Source organism: Plecotus auritus (genome assembly GCF_963455305.1).
Source record: "Plecotus auritus genome assembly, chromosome: 12".
Lineage (NCBI taxonomy): Eukaryota > Metazoa > Chordata > Mammalia > Chiroptera > Vespertilionidae > Plecotus > Plecotus auritus.
Window position 1 is genome coordinate 20,495,262 of NC_137778.1, and position 16,968 is coordinate 20,512,229.

Below are 16,968 nucleotides of genomic sequence, written 5' to 3' on the forward strand. Positions count from 1 at the left end.
GAGGTTTGAGGGGGAATGCCTTGGACACAGGCAGGTGGTAAAGAACAGGAGGGCCAGCCAGGTGTCAGGTGAGATGATGGTTCTGATGTTCCTATGCTCTGCTGACCGTGAGCATACACTCGCATTTTAGTTCTAAGTGGTTATTCCTTTCTCAGGTGTGCCCCTTCACGCCTTCCCAAGCACAAAGCTCCCAAAGCTACACCAGAACCAGAGTACCAGATCCCGGGGCTCCTCAAGGGCCCTTCCAAATCTAAAATCGCCTGAGCCTCTGAACAAAGTCAGAACCAGCTCTGCCGCTGCGGCGGGCTCTGCGTGCCTTCCACAGACCTTATCCATCTTAGGGCCCCGTGTCAGCGTCAGGAGAGTGACATACTTCAGTGAGAAGAATGTAATGAAAGCCTGTGTGGGAATTCCAGAGCCTGCTGGCATCAAGAGGCAGACTGACTCATGCTTTTCCTTCCTGGCCCAGGACTGAAGAAGGAAAGGCCAAATGGGGCTTCGATCCAGCTCCCCTGCGTGGCAGGGAGTCCTGACCTCCCCTCGCGCCCTGTGACGATGGCACACAGCAACGGGAAGCTCTGGCACCAGCTGCCACAGAGCCTGCATTAGTCTGACTGATGCCCAGGCCCAAGTCGGGGGAGGGGGAGGTGGGAGCAGAATTGCTATTTTTCTTTTAAACTATTTGTGTTGACAAGCCATTGAGTTAGGCAAGCAGCGTGTAGAACAACAGGAATGAAGAGTGAGGGCCTGGGGTGGAGTGTAGGGTCACGCACACGGTCCTGTCCTCTCCTGCGTCCCCTCCTGAGGCGCTGTCCCCACCCCCTGCCTGTCTAAAGCCTTTCACTGAACACTGAGGACGTGACACCCGAGGTCTAGGCAGCACCGCATCACCGTGCGGGAGCCCAGAAGGCTTAAAAACTCAACCTGGCACAGTGGCCACATGACCTCCCTACAAGGCAGCTGAGTCTGGAGGTGGGGTGCCTCAGGGAGAGACAAAAGGTCCCAGCTGAGGAAATCTCCCAGAACTTCCCCTTTGTTCAAGAGAATTGAGCAATGAAAGGGTCCAGCAGCCATGCCCGGCTCCCTCCCTGAGCCCATGGAGGCACAGCCCACACAGGTGAGCCCTTGCCCATGTTTAATTATCTCCAGAAAAGAAGCGCCAGGCCTCTGACTGCTCCCTAGTGACTCTCTCTGCTCCTCCGCCACCAGCCCTGGCACTCAGGGGCTCTGCAGGGCCTCAGGGCAGCATTCTGGGCACCACTCTGCAAGAACCGTTTCTCAGGCTGTCCCTGGAGATGGCCTCCCCTGGGCCAGGGTCTCAGGAGGGAGGGAGGGAAGGCAATCCAACAGGCCAGAGAGTTACTTACGCCAAAGCAAAGGCCACCAGCGCACCAACCACCACCACGAAGTCCAGGATGTTCCACAGGTCTCGGAAGTAGGACCCATCCTGCAGAATCAAGCCCTGGTCGATCATCTGCAGAAGAAGTGAACAGCCACTGATGAGCCGGAGGGGCGGGCAATGTGTGCCCTGAGCTCTGGGCTCCCACGGCAATGGCTCCACTGCCCTCGCCCCTACAACCAACCCCACGTGGGGCCTGAGGAGCAGAGGACTGGCTCTCTTCATGTAACTGAAGGCCGAGGCCACGTCTCATAGCCACCAGGGCTCAACTAGTCACTTCAGTTGGCACAGAGCCCTGACACATCCCTCCTTTCCTTATGGCTCACCCACGGGGCACTGCCACACATACACACAGATGGGAAAAATCCCAGATGGGTGAAGCTGGGAACGAGAGAAATGTGGGTGTCAGGGTGATGGGGAACAGACCAGAGGCAGTGAGTACAGCTGGGACTGAACAGAATCCAGGAAAACCCGACCCTGTCTAACCCTCTGCCTTGGCACAATACCCAGGCTCAAGCCAGTGAACGCTGGGGAGGCGGCTGCTGTCCCCAGTGTATGCACGCCCACTGCCTCCTCGGAGTGGGCCTGGCTCCCCCTCCGGCCACACCCACAGGGCTGCCCCAGCCTGAACAGCCCTCCTCAGTCACATCCTGCCAGGATCCTGGGGCTGGAGCAGGGGTCTGCAGAGACCGTACTGAGGTTCTATCACTGGCCAGTAGGTGACAGCATGGGGGAAGGTCACTAGGCTAGAGGAGCGAACAGGTGACCCATCCCAACCCCACCAGGTTTCCTCTAGAGACTCCTACCTTTATAACCATCTCAAAGGTGAACACGCCAGTGAAAACATAGTCAAAATACCGCAGGACCTGGAAGACACATACCGTGCCGGGGAGGAGGTTATGTGTGGCCACACACACTCCCGCCTGCCCACGGAGACATCCCTGCCGCCCACCCAATGCCCACTCATTTCTACCGCAGAACAGAAGATTGGAATTGCAACCACTAGCGGGGTGCAGAGAAAAGAGGAGCCAAGGGTCCGGCTGGAGGCGCCTGACGTAGGGGCCAGTCCTAGGCCCTTCCCTCCCCGTGGCCAGAACTTATCTTCTTGGGTCTCAACTGCCCCACAAACCTTTCCCCCAATTCTGGCTCAGGATCTGAAATCCTTGTCAGTTCCCATTCTCCCTGCCTCCCTCCTACCTCCTGACATACTTCCTTGAGACCCCAGGCTGTGCTCCTCAACTTCACCCCCATATCCTATGCCAGACTCCACATCCAAGCCCACGGGTGGGCTGCAGACCCCCTTCAAAGCCCTGTGGGGCTCCAGTGGGCCTCACTCCTTCCTCATTTCCCAGGAACCTTCCTCAGGCCACCTCTGATGCTGGGATAGGGCGGGTACCAGGGCGCTAGGGAGGTTGGTGAAGGGCCCCGTGCACCCACTCTGTTGCGCTCCGAGTTGGTCAGGACCGGGTCCTCGGCCGCCAGGGCGATGCTGCTGGCTGCGATCACCAGGAGAATGCACATTTCAAAGTAGCGCAAGTTCACGATGTAGTGACAGGCCCTGCGGATCCTGCGGGTGGATGAGCCCTGAGCTGCTGCCTCCCTCCGTCCCCACCTTACCTCCCCACCCCCGTGCACAGACACATCAGCCTCTTCCAGACAGTCAGGCCCTGGCCAGAGGAAGCTTTGGGAAGAGCAATTTAATTTCTCAGGCACCACCCTTGATTTAAAACCCCAGAGGAGGAAGGTAATCAGATTGGCTGGAGGCTGCTGTACACAAGCCAAGATGCATTATCTGCAAGCACGTCTGAGCCGTGGGGCGCAGCCAGCATCAGAATACACACACTTGGGGTGCCCTCCACTGTATCTCAATGTATAGAAACTGGGGCAGAGCAAGCAGATCAGAAGAACCAAGAAACATAAAAATAGACCTTGATTCTAAGCTTCCTGATGAAAGCAGCAACAGGTTTTCATGAGTTCCAGGCATTCTGATTACAGAGACTACATCCCATGGACTGCATTCTGGCCCCGGGTGGCCTGACAGTCCTTAGCCCAGGTTCCCGTCTTCCCTGACCCTTGTCTGGACCCTGCCCATGTGGCCACGGGAAGCCTGCTTGCTTGTCTTCCTAGCCTCAGAAGCTGGTCTACAAGTATACCTTGCTCAGATAAAGGGCAGAAGAAAGCTTGCCTTTCAAAATCCCAATTTTTCCTGAGTCCAACCTTCCAGACTCTTCTCTGCCAACCCCACCTCATGCCCCTAAACACAACCACTTCAAAATCCACAGGGATTGGGATGAAGCAGTGGAATCAATACTCGTAACTGCCAATGGATGACCCAATCATGACAGGCTCCATAGTCTCAGCTATGGGCCATTTGGTAACACATCCAAAGTAGACTTCCTCCTCTCCATCCCCCACTGACCAAAGAAAAGGTGAGTGTCCTTTCCTCATGACATCTGCCATGCTTTCCTGTCTTAAATTACTCTCGAGACTATGGGCACAGAATTCAGAGGATGTTCAATTCCATGACCCATCTCCACCCGTGAGCACCCTGGATGCTGCACGTGTCTGGCCATATCCTACTGGGAAGGACCAGGAAGAGGACTGGACCCTTATCCCTCCGATTCCCCATTGCCCTGCCCTGGCCCAAACCCTGCCTGTTCACCTGGACGGACAGGGGAGACGGGAGGGACTTACGGGTTGGTGGTGCTGAAAATAAACATGGAGCTGTGGGGCACCATGGCTTTGCCCGTCTCACGCTTCTCCTTCTTCTGCTTCTTCTCCTCTTCCTCCTCCTCCTCTTTGACCTCTGCCTCCTTCAAGGGACTGGCTTCGCCATCAGTCTTGTTGCTGACTGCAAGAGGAACATGTGGTTGTCTTCAGAAACCTTGCCACATGCGAGAATGGAGCCCTTGGTGATCCATTGGGGATGGGATGGAGGGGCTGGGAAGGGGCCCCAGGAAGGCGCCGATGGAGGTGCCCTGCACACATGCGGTGTTTGTTAGTTACACAAAGTCCAGCTCTTGCTCTCCTCCTAGCTTTACCCTAATTTTATGTGGTATAGCCTTTGCCATATAAATCATTCATTCTTACCACATTTCCCTGGGTAACGGAAGGTTGGTTTATGTTGTAAAGTTTACAAAGTTTATTTATCTAAAATCTGGATTCTTTGTATTTATTCACTTACTGAATTTTCACATCAATAGCTGCTGAGTGGCATGCATTATTGTTCCCATTATACAGATGGGAAAAGTGAACTGAGGGAAGTACCTATCTTAAGGTCCTACGGCCAATATGGGTTCCTGTCTAAAATCCTATGTCCTTTCAATGAAATCACACTGCAATGGAAGATTTTTAGAAACCATTACTCTGTTTGTAGCTGCCTTCCTGGCTGTGCTTTTTCCAGTCATGATTAATGCAGAGATGAGAATGCAATATTCATGCGAATATGGGTGCAAGACTATATCCAGGATAGAGAGGATGAAGGGACCAGGACCAGCTCTTGGGACCACTACTCCCTGTTTTATACTCGAGTCACAGTGGGGTTAGGGCCAGAGAGGTCGAGGCTATCAAGTAGGCCAAGGGGGTCCCGTCAACCTCCCCCACCGATCCCTTCAGTAGGTGACTCTACCCTGGAACCTGATGTGAGCAGCGAAGCATAAGGTCCACCCCTTCTGGGACCTTCTATAAAATACGTCATCCAAACTATCCAAAAGCCCTCTGATAACATGCTCTTACCTATCACCAAGACCAGGGACTGGTGCCAGAATGGGAACAAAGAGAGGGTCAAACTTTCTTACTGACTCTCATAGAAGAGGGGCCTAAACACTTCCTTACTGGAGCATAAAATTAAACAGACCCCGAAAGAGGTTGGGAGTCTGAGGTCCTGAGACATGACCCAGGCAAGCCCAGGAGTCCCGGGCCTGGGAGATGCCACCTGCTCAAGCAGCACTGTCACTGTCAGTGTAGAGAAGGTGAAGGGACAGAGACGTCACAGGGTAAGCAAGAAACGCCGGACTGTCCTATCAACAGAGGAAATTGTGGAGAAAGTCCAGAGGGAGAAAAGCAAGGGTGGAACCCTGTGGTCACAATTCAATGGCCCTGGGATTAGGTCTGAAATGGGGGTGAGGTTGGGGCAGAGATGGGGGTGGGGTTAGGGCAGGAAATGGAGGAGTTAGGGCAGGCCTGGGATGGGGTCAGGGCAGAGATAAGGTGCCAGTTTAGTCCTTTCTTGCCCTGTTTCCCTTGAAGGGCTCCTAGATTAACATCCTCTGTTAATCTCTCTAGGTCAGTGGTCGGCAAACTGCAGCTCGTGAGCCACATGTGGCTCTTTGGCCCCTTGAGTGTGGCTCTTCCACAAAATACCACGGCCTGGGCGAGTCTATTTTGAAGAACTGGCGTTAGAAGAAGTTTGTTTAAAAAATTTGGCTCTCAAAAGAAATTTCAATCGTTGTACTGTTGATATTTGGCTCTGTTGACTAATGAGTTTGCCGACCACTGGGCTAGGGAATGGGAGAGAAAGTGACTAAAACCTTGGAGGAGAAAAACAGTAGATAATAGATTTATAAAATGTAAGTACAGAGACCTCAGAATCACCAGTGTTCTCACTTCATAGGTGACCAACAGGCCTGAAGAGGGACAGAGGTATTCTGGAGGCCATGCGTGAGGCTGAGCCAGGCCACCGAGCCCTCCGGCCACCTCTGCCCCATCCGAGGCCCCCTATTTGTCCAGGTGGCAGAGCACCTTGGAAGTCCCGGGAACACCCATCAAATGTTGATATGACTCAAAGAGCTGGATCTAGATCTGGATCTAGATCTGGGTCCAGACTCACACATGATTTTCCGAAGACTCTAGGGTGGTCATGGGGCTTAGGGACATTTTATGGCCTAAACTTAAGATTGAGAAAATTCTAACTTATTTTTTCTGCACATTGGGTGAAAACTGTCGCTGTTTTTCACTTGTTGAAGAATGATTTTATCCTGCTAGTGGGGTTTTCCACGCAGCTTTCCTGGGATGACTCTGGAGCCACGACTCCCCCCAACAACTCCCCCCAGACCGGGTGGCAGGGGTGACGGGGACAGGACTGTGTTCTCACTGTGCACCACGGCTGAGTCCACCAAGGGGTCCACGTCGGGGATGGCGACAGTGACGCTGGTGCTCTCGGTGGCGGCCTTGTCCAGGTTGGCCGTGACGCAGGAGAGGTCGGGCTCGCTCTGGCTAACCCGGCCCACGTCCAGCTGCACGTCCCCCAGCAGGGCTTGCTCGCTGCTGCCCTCGGGCTCCTGCTCTGTCAGCGCCTTCCCCACTTCCGGCTCTGCTTGTGGCGGGACGAGGGGGGTGTCAGCCTCATCGAGGGCTCCTGCCAGCCCGGAGCCTCGGGGCACCATCAGACTGTTGGTCCTGTCAAGACAGAGGAGGACACAGCTGGGACTCAGATCTGAAGATGCTGTTTCAAAGCGGGGAGAGGTGAGCCCTGCTGGGGAGCATGGGGCATCTGCTGCCTCCCACCCCTAAGACCCTTTCTGAGGGGGCCCTGCCACCGCCTCATTTCCATCCACCCTTCCGTGACCCACTCCTGAGGGGAGATACCCTAGAACAGAGGCTGGTTTTCAGGGGGACAGAGCCCACTGCCCGTCATAGCTGCACATACCCTGTAGCGGGTGCACTAGCACCGCCTCCATTGGACAAAATGAGGCTCGGAGGCTTATACTGAAGAGTCCCTAACACCAGCCGTGCTATGTGCTCCAGGCGCTCCTGGGACTTCCAAAGAAGCATTCATGTGGCAGTGAGAACACACTGGGACTTGTTACCTCCTCAAGTCCTGGGCTCTCTCTTCTTCCTGGATCGTGGGTTCCTTGCCCCCATGGCTGCCCCTGGGCTCGCGGTCCTTCTCCCCCTCGGTGGGCGCGCCGTCATCCAGGCCCCGCTCCTGGCTGGCCGACCGGCTCTGGGAGGCGGAGGAGGGCTCCTTGCCTTCCGTCCTGACTCGGCGGTGCCGGCTGCGCCGCTGGCTCTGCCTGTGCCTGGCCCGGTCCTCAAAGGTGACCACAGCCTCCCCTCCCCCAGCCTCCTGCTGGGTCGGGTCACAGTTCCCATGGCAGGGCCTGGCCAGCCACGGCGGCTCCCGTTTGCCCAGGGACAAGGGGCTCCTCTGGTGGTCCAGGGCACTGGAGAGGTCCCCTCCGTCCCCCTTGAGGGACCCCCCGCGGCTGATGCGCTCCTCCTCACACTTCTCCAGGCTCAGGCCCAGGGCCAGCCCCTCCATGGGCCGGGATCTCCGGTAGAGGCTGGGGTGGGCGTTGAGCGGGTTGAGGGGGCTCAGTGGGTTGAGGGGGTTGAGTGGGTTCATGGGCGGGGCCTCCTCCTTGTTGAGGGCCTCCTGGCTGGACATTTGCATGTGCCGCCTCAGCTGGCTGGTGCGCTGCTCCCACACCGACATGTGGTGGCGGCGCCTCCGCTCCCGCCTGGCAAAGGGGGAAGGGGGAAGGCCGCGGTCAGAGCCCGACAGCTGCAGGCCGAAGAGGGCAGCCCTCAGCGGCCATGGGGAAAGGGCAGGACACATGGTGCGAGGGGCACACGGGAGAGCCCAGGACCTGCAGACGGGAAGCACAGAAAGACGCAAGGAGCAGAGGGGGCCCCGCAGCAGCGGGTGGTTGGACCACAGCCTCCCAGCTCATGGGTTTCCCACTTGGTTTCTGCTCTACAGTAGCTGGGGGAGCAGGTGGGGTGGGGTCAGCCCAGGACCCAGTTCCCCGTCCCCGGGCCTGCAGGGCCGAAGTACAAAGGCAACTAGGTCTGCACTCCCCATTCTAATTTGCTTTTAGGGCATCACCCTTTTCCTATCCTGTGCCCACCACTGGCCCCTAGTTCCAGGTCACAGATCCCCTTCCACCTGCTCCCCTCTGCTTTCCCCCTCAGGTAAGCCTGGGGTTGCCAGGGCAGAGAAGTGCAAAGGTCAGAGTCCATCGAAGGGTGACCACAGTGACAAGCAGACCTATGTTACATAATGTCTCGGCGTCACCCTCACCAAATGAGAGTGTTGGGGTCTCTTCCAAACCTCGGAGGACTGTGTGTGCAAAGACCACCAGCAGCTCACCCTCAGAATGGCTGTGGCGCATTTCGGCTCCAGGCCGAAAGGAGCCTTCATGTGGCAGTGAGAACACACAAACACAACACACAGGCGAGCACACGGGGCCCACACGGCGGAAGGGTAGCCCCCTTCTCCTTCACCACATGTGCCTGTGCGTGCACAGCTACACACTGTTAAGGGGACACTCGCAGGTGCCCACACACGCCCTCACTGAGGCCCATGCGTGGCTGCACACAACTGCCTACGTGAAAGGCACAGCCACGCCGGCACATGCCCACTCACAGGCCACACAGAGAGCGAACGATGCGCAGGGCCACATACCTTAGACACACAGAGACAAGCACGTGTCGAAAGGGGCAGCGGGGCATGTCCACAAACCATGTGCATGGAACACACACGCACACACCACTGACGTGCACACCCGGCGCCACTTTGTCCACAGCAAGGACAAAGACACAGTGTCCCCGCACCCACACATAACCACTCACAAACACGCAAACCGGTCCACACATACAGGTGGCTGCTGCGTGGCTCCCACATCGACATGTGGTGTCTTCTCCTTCTGTCTCTTCTGGGGAAGAAAAACGAACAGGTTCAGTTCACCCCAACCTCTAGAGCAACCACACGCCCCACAGCCACCAGCCGGTTTCCAGGGAGAGGTACAGAGTCCCCAAAGCGCCCACACGCTCTCCACATGCCCGCTGCCCTCTGCACACTCCCAACCATGCACTCTCCAAGGGAGTGACTTGATTCCTTGCTACGTGCAAACGCGTGATCTAGATTTTGAAGCGTATGAATGGACGCAAAGGATCCATTTCCATTTCACGGAGTAGACTGCTTCAGATGCTCAACCGTTATGCCCACTGGCACTCACACCACAACCTAAAGATCCTTCAGAGACCTATTACGGAAACAGATCTCTGGATGAAGAGCTGTATTTCCGCCCGTCATTTCTAGATGAGCCCAGCACAGTCACATGGGTGTGAGTCCCCACTCATCACTCCAATCTCTCAAAACATGCAGTGAGCAAGTGCTCTGCCACGCACACCATCGAGGCCACAGAAATAGCCCATGGCCAAAGGCAGGCCCACCCTTCCATGGCCGCCATCCACGTTCTCTAGGATGCGAGTGGTGACCCCATATTTGTGCCACGCAGTGGCCCTGGCCAGAGGCCTTGAAGGTTTGGTCTGTTTGGTTGGGTAAAGCCCAGTATTAACCTTCTTGGCCTTGCACAGGGAAAAATCTCTTCTACACACACACACACACACACACACACACACACACACACACACTTGCTGTGCCCTTTCAAACAGGCAATGGAAGGTCAGAGAGGCAGGGTGTGGGCACCACCCTCAAGGGCAGACAAGACTCCTGGAAAAATGAGCCCGCCAGCTCAGCTCGATGCTCAGGCAGATGAAGCACATCTGGGACACCTGCGGAGAGAGCCTGGCTCAGTTCCTGGCAGACAGGCCCAGTCTGGCCCAACAGACCCTGCCTGGACCTGGAGGTTGGCAAATGCTGCTCCTTTCCTGATAAAAGTGGCACCCACACATGGAGAACATGCTGGACAAATTAGCCCTGCCCAACGGCCACGCCCTGGATTTGCTGAAGAGGCTGATCCTCCGTGGGGCTGCGGGGGCGGGCAGCTGGGCTGAGCCTCCCTCGGTGTCTGGCAGAGGAGCGATGCGCATGAGCAACCACGGGATGGATGCAGACATCACTGTGCAGGCACCTGCGAGCTCCCCAACTGAATGCACCCCTCAGCTTCGACAGCTGCAATGTGAGGAGGCACACGTGGGGCGGCGGTGCTGAGAGGCATGGGTGGCAGATAGAAATAAGAGCCCACACTTCAGAGAGGCCTCATGCAAACCTACTACGAAAAGCACATTCTAGCATCTAACTGCCAATTCTCACATATTCAAAAACTGGAGGCAGAGGCATGTGTAAGAGTGTAAGTGTATGAAGAGTCTCCTCTCTTGCATACGCATGCCTGAACACACTCAAGTGCACGCACACACATGCACACACCAGGCAAAAGAGAAACCCAATTGCTGGTTCCCACACAAATCAGACACACACTTCAAAACCCTCATTACTTCTCCACTCACACATGAAAAGATCCACTTCCTACCCCATCAGGATCATTAACATACCTTCATTCCTCAAATCATACCGAGAAGCATCCATGTATCTCCAACCCATGCATCTGTAATCTCACACGCAGCCCAACATTATTCCATGGACCAGGAAGGCCAGTGAGCACTCTTCCTCTTCCAAAAATGGGAAACAGGATCAGAGACCCTAAAGGATCTCACCAAGGTCACAGAACATGAGGAGCAGGACCTCAGCCAGCACTCAGACCTTTTGGTTGGTCACAATGCTCTTTCCGTTTCTCTAGGGACAGCCGCATTCTTGCTTTCACTCCTGAGGGGTGTGCACATGCCTGACGTAGCACTGCCAGTGGCACCCACCTCCCACCCCTGTCCCACATCCAGAGTCTGGATCTCTGCCCGTCCTGGGTGTTCACAGCACTTTCTTCCACTGCACTGTGCCCGGCACACACACGGCTCAACACCTACAGGCCCTGCTCCCAGCAGTTCATTCATTCTTTCATTCCATAAATTGTGAGTTTCTACTCGGGGCTGAGCACCTTCCCAACTCAGGGCTCAAAACTCTCCCTCCCAGGCTTCCTCATCTCAGCAAACAGAACCACCCACTGACTTCTCTTCTAAGCTTCAAACTCATGGAACCAATTGCCTTACCCAGAGGCATGTTTGGCTACCTGTGTATTTTTAACCCAAACTCATGCATTCAGGGAAGGTGGGTGAGAAACCACTCAAGATTCAGAGATAATTTTTTTGGAGTGGGGGTGGGGGGGTGGGGGGAGTTTTTTTCCCCACTCACAGAGGAGGGGGGCCCAGAGCCAGACCTTTGCGGTTTTGAAAGGTCAGGGCAAAATGATGGCCATGCAGGGAAGGGAGGGCTCCACATGTAACCCTGGAATGCCCCTGCAAGGCGAGGCTCCTCATTCAAGAGCCTTTTGCATGAGCACTGGCCAAAAAGGGCTCCTTCCTCACTAGCTTCAAGGAGTCGTTGACAGGGTCTGGTGCCACCCCCTGGAGATCTCCGGCCCTCTCCATAGACACCCCAGGGCTACTCACACAGTCCTCAGGCAAGCCCAGAAGCAGCTACAGGAGTGCCATGGTTCTGCAGTCACAGCTCGGCCTCTCCTCCAACAGTTTCCTCCAGCCCCACACAGGGAGTCAGCCCCACTTAGGGGGTCAGCCCCACGCAGGGCCTAGCCCCCTGCCCCCAGCTCAACCAGCCATCACAGGCCCAGGTTGGATCCTTAAAAGAGTCTCCTCACTGATTACTTCATCACCTCCCATTCATTCCCTGAACTTAGTCCCCAGGGGCCACTCAGCTGGGCTCAGTCCCCAGGGGCCACTCAGCTGGGCTCAGTCCCCAGGGGCCACTCAGCTGGGCTCAGTCCCCAGGGGCCACTCAGCTGGGCTCAGTCCCCAGGGGCCACTCAGCTGGGCTCAGTCCCCAGGGGCCACTCAGCTGGACTCAGTCCCCAGGGGCCACTCAGCTGGACTCAGTCCCCAGGGGCCACTCAGCTGGACTCAGTCCCCAGGGGCCACTCAGCTGGGCTCAGTCCCCAGGGGCCACTCAGCTGGACTCAGTCCCCAGGGGCCACTCAGCTGGACTCAGTCCCCAGGGGCCACTCAGCTGGACTCAGTCCCCAGGGGCCACTCAGCTGGGCTCAGTTCCCAGGGGCCACTCAGCTGGACTCAGTTCCCAGGGGCCACTCAGCTGGACTCAGTTCCCAGGGGCCACTCAGCTGGGCTCAGTTCCCAGGGGCCACTCAGCTGGACTCAGTCCCCAGGGGCCAAACTGCTCCTGCAAAGCTCGCTTACAGCTTTCATGTTGCCAGTCCCTTTGCTGTCCCCATCTTGTGTGATCTCCCTGAAGGGTATCCTTCTCGAGTCTCCAGGGCACCATGCTTCCTGGTTCCTTCTCCCACCTCCTGGGAGCTCCCCGTCAGGCACAGGTGGGCTCTGGGCCTCTGTCCTCAGCATGTCCCTTCTCCATCTGGACTCTCCCAGGTCAGGTCACCCACACTGGCTGCTTCAGTATCATCCAACTGCAAATGGCTCCCCCCAGATCTTTATTGCTAACCCCGACTTCTCTCCTAAGCTTCAGATGCCTATTCAACATCTCCACTTGGATGTCTTGTAAGGATCTCAAATTTAATGTGGCCCAAATGAGCCTGGGCTCTCCATCGTTCTCCAGAGTATCATACACACAGCCGCCACCTACCCACTTGCTTAAGCTTCACACCTTAGAACTTGGGAGAAATGCTTCCTCTCCTTCTATTCATCCTCCCCATCACATTTAACCCCTTATTAGTTCACCCTGTCGGGCCACCCTCCACAACAGAGACTGGATGGGATTGCCTCCCACCTTCCCCGTTGCCACCACCCTGCTTTAAAACCCTGTTATCTTTCACCTATTTTCAGAGTCAACTTGCTGTGTCCTCTTGGCCCCTACAATCTATTCTCCACAAAGCAGAGTGACCTTTTAAAAGTATAAATCATGTCATATCCTTCCTTCCACTTAAACTCTCCCAGGCTTGCAATAAGAATACAAGCTAAAATCCCTCACCTGGGCCTTCGGGACCTGGCTCCTGCCCACCACCCTGACCTTGTCTCATTCGATTCCTCCTCGTTCCTTCCACACCAGCCAATTGCTGGGGATGCTCTGCCTTCAAATGTCACATGACACTTTATACACATTTAGGGTCTCTGCTTAAATGTCACCTCCTCTGAGAACCCCTCCCAGATTGCCCGAAGGTACTCCACTGAGCTCTTGTTCCTCTGCCCTACTGCCCTGTTTCATGTGTTTTACAGCAGTTACCACTAGTGAAAATTATTTGTGTGTTTATTATCAATCTAACCTCGCTCACTGAAATAAAAGCTCCACGAGAAGAGAGACTGTCGTGCTCACTGCTGTGTTCATAGGGCACTTCCTGGCGTGGAGTAGGTGCCCTCGGATAACCAATGGGGTTTGAATTGAGTGCAGGGGACAGTGAGGTGAGGACTGCCGACTCACTCGATAGAAGGCATGTTGGGTGCGGACATCGGGCTGACCTCCTTGGCCTTCTGCAGCGCGTGCTTCTGGTTGAAAGCCTCCTCTTCTTCCTGCTCATCCTAGACACAAAGAAGACACGGCTGTGCCTGGGACCCCCATGAAGAAGAGGTGGCTCCCTGGGCTCTCCTGAGAAGCTCTGGAGAGCAGGAGGGGTGAGGAGCGCAAGGGAAGAGGTGAAACAAGGCAGAATGAGGTGAGATTGGCTGAGAGACCACAGATGGCCAAGCTGCCGGGCCTCCGTAGCCCTGGCATGGCCGCAACTGTGGTCTCCTCCCTGTCACATAGGCTGCCCAGGAGAGCCGTGGAACTCAAAGCCATGCCCCTGCCCTCAGTGGAGCTGGCCACGCTGTAGAGGTCACAGGCCACAGCTGACACTTGTCAGGTGTTTTGTCTGGAAGTGAGGGAACAAGGCCCTTCCAGGCAGAGCCCCTGAAGTGCAGCACCAAGGCTGTGCCTTCCACCGTGCCCTCTTCCCCGCAGAGCTAAGTGTTCCCAGGATTGATTGTTTTCTTTATTCTTCATGTTATAATCCTGCAAAGGGCCTCCTTGAGGGTCCAAGGTCCTAGCTATTATTTTCTCTATCTCATGGGAGACCCAGGCTGGTCTGAGGCTCACCAAACTCAAAGTGAGTGAACGAGGCTTCCTTCAGGGCATGTGGCTCTCCACCTGTCCAGGAGCTCCCGGGAGGGGCCAGAAACGCAGACTTCTGGAAGCTCCCCAAAGGCATCTAATGGCACTAGAACCATCGCATCCCCAGAGAGCAATGCTTACCTTGGTCAGCTCCTGGGCGTTGGCCAGATTGTCCACAGCGATGGCCAAGAACACATTCAGCAGCGTGTCTGGGGTGACGAGTTAAGGATGGGCAAGTAAGAAAAGCAGGAGGCCTCAAAGCAAGGCCGAGAGGGCATCTCCACGTCTTTCTTGCTGGGGACACTAGGATCTACCCCAAAGAGTCCCTTAAGCAGGGACTGTGGGAGGGGGGACAGAGATACTATGCAACCCTATTAGAAGGAGAATATGTCTTCCCCCCTTCCACATATCATCTCTTTGCTCAGGACAAAGAAATACATGAATGGAGTGAGAAGGCCTTTCAACAGCTGTGATGTCTATCCACAGCAATATCAAATAGAGTCAGTGAAGAACAAGATGGGTAGGTAACTCAACGTAGGAGCTCCTCTCTCCTTTCTGGGAGGCTGAAATTGAAGCCCACCTACACTAGCCATCCTAAACTATTCTTAAAGATGAAAGGAAATGAGAACCCACAGCCCATCACTGACCAGCTCTCAGTAATGGGATGCTAACTTATTTCTCTTGTTCTTCTCATCCTGCACAGCTTCCGCATTTCATTTAACAGAATGTCACAGAGCTCACAAGATTATTATGGAACCCCTTTTTATTCTATACTCTAACCTCTAAAGTCCCAAATTTCCAACTGTGTTTGAGGCCCATGTGTTCTGGGACAAAGAACTGGTTCCAGAAAGTCCAGGTCTGACTGACCTCAGAGTAAAAGGGAAAAAAAAAAAAAAAAAAAAAAAAAAAGGCCACTGTGACAATTGGCCTTCCATTTCTGTGACTCACTGCACAGCTTTCTTCTTAGCGGCTCTCTTCGGTCTATAGTCGGCTTTGGCCCTTATCAGTTTTCGGGGCAGAAAACCAAAAGGAGCATCTTTTCTCTGTGAGATTATAGAAGATGCAGAACCACAGCTGTATCACAACAGCTCCTCGTTTTTATTCTACCAACTCCAAATCAAGGCAAGTCGCACTTCGCCAAAACATCTAATGGTCGTGTAGAAGTTTGTAGTTTACAAGGGGCATTCAAATAAATTACCTCATTTACTATTCGCAACTAACAACGAAGATAGACATTGGTATTCTAATTTCACACGTGAAAACTAGAGGCTCAGAAAGATGAAGTGCCTTTCCCAAGGCCACACAGCTGTACACAGAGTTGCTGGGATTAAAACCTCATCTTCGTGGATCTAGATCCTGTGACCAGACCTGCGTTTTGGAATGAAATGAACTTGTTTCCACTCTCCCTTTACAGCTGAGTAATTGTTTGGTCTTTGTTATTTCTTCTACATCTTACAAAGTAAGGATTAGATGAAATAGCGCCAGTAAAGCACTTAGTACACACAGAGACTCACAAATAGCACAGATGAAGTCAATGTTAGATTTGCTTAGTTGTAGTAGCATTAATCATAATGCTAGTGTTTTAGAGCTCTTACTATGGGGCAGGCTCTGTTCTAGCGTAACATGAAATTAACTCATGAGTATTATAATCTGCCCACTGTTCAGCCTACAGTGATCTCTGCCCTCTCTTCTGTCCCCAGCTCATAGTAGCTCCAATCATTCAACACAATATCTTCATTTGGATGCTATTCTTTCTTCTTCATTTTTATCCCCTTTACCCAACTAGTATACAAATTCCTTAAGATCAGGATCCTTGTTTCTCTTAGTATACAGAGCAATGTCTGGTTTCTCTTAGTATACAGAGCAATGTCCCCCTCCATCCCCCATCACTGCCCCACTCCAGTTCTACCACCATAACCACCCTCCTCCCCACCTCCTCCACACCACCACCACCTCCACCACCAACCTCCTCCTCCTTCACCATCACTACGCAACCACCACCGCGCCCCCTTTCCCCCATCTCCCCCTTCCCCTCCTCATATGCCGGACTGGGCAGGCAGGCAGCACAAAGAGGAGCATCTTAAAAAGGATACAGTTTCCAAACAAGGTGAGCACAATGAAATAGATAGCTGACCACATGCCTGAGCTGACCCCACCCTGGGAGCGGATCCCATTGTACATCACCTCATTCCAGTCCTCACCTGTCAGGATCTACGCAAAGCAAACAACAGGCAAGTCAGAGACCTGGGCTGGTTGAGAAAATGGGGAGAAGACTGGGCCTGAGTCTTTTCCACCTACCCCCTTGCTTGGCCATCCTGCCAGGGAGGGGAAAAATGTCACTCCCATGGATAATCCTAAACTTTCTTCTGTTATGGAAGAGAATTTTAGGCATTGAAAATAGAGAAAGAGCATTAAAAGGGAAGATTCTATTCCTCAAACTACAGAGTCCCTCCCCCCTCCACCTCCACTTTGCCAGGCCCACAGGAATCACTCAGACCAGGCAGTCTGGTCACTCCCCACCTGTCACCAGAGCTGCCAAGGTGCAGCTCCTGAGTCAGCATCATTATGGGAAAGAGCTGCCTGGGCACCAGTTCTGGAAACCTGGATTCTGGTTCAGCCTCAGATTCTGACTAAATAGTGTTTTTCTTAGGTCTAAGACATTACTGATTTTTTATTTCCCCCATTATTTAAAATTTAT

The 16,968-nt window shown here is 54.3% G+C and overlaps 1 protein-coding gene across 3 annotated transcripts in view; it reads right to left on the minus strand.

Moving 5' to 3' along the window:
* The window catches only part of CACNA1E (calcium voltage-gated channel subunit alpha1 E), a 265,342-nt gene that overhangs the window by 51,381 nt on the left and 196,993 nt on the right, over nt 1–16,968 (minus strand). For 2 of the 3 annotated variants that reach the window (XM_080648663.1, XM_080648662.1), the window contains exons 16-25: nt 16,364–16,481; nt 14,412–14,479; nt 13,602–13,699; nt 9,001–9,057; nt 7,207–7,860; nt 6,492–6,796; nt 4,094–4,250; nt 2,837–2,966; nt 2,206–2,265; nt 1,368–1,474 (exon numbers count right to left, since the gene is read on the minus strand). In XM_080648663.1, coding sequence (XP_080504789.1) covers nt 1,368–1,474; nt 2,206–2,265; nt 2,837–2,966; nt 4,094–4,250; nt 6,492–6,796; nt 7,207–7,860; nt 9,001–9,057; nt 13,602–13,699; nt 14,412–14,479; nt 16,364–16,481 — 1,754 coding nt within the window. The remainder of the gene's footprint in view (nt 1–1,367; nt 1,475–2,205; nt 2,266–2,836; nt 2,967–4,093; nt 4,251–6,491; nt 6,797–7,206; nt 7,861–9,000; nt 9,058–13,601; nt 13,700–14,411; nt 14,480–16,363; nt 16,482–16,968) is intronic. The other variant, XM_080648664.1, reaches the window with a different exon arrangement.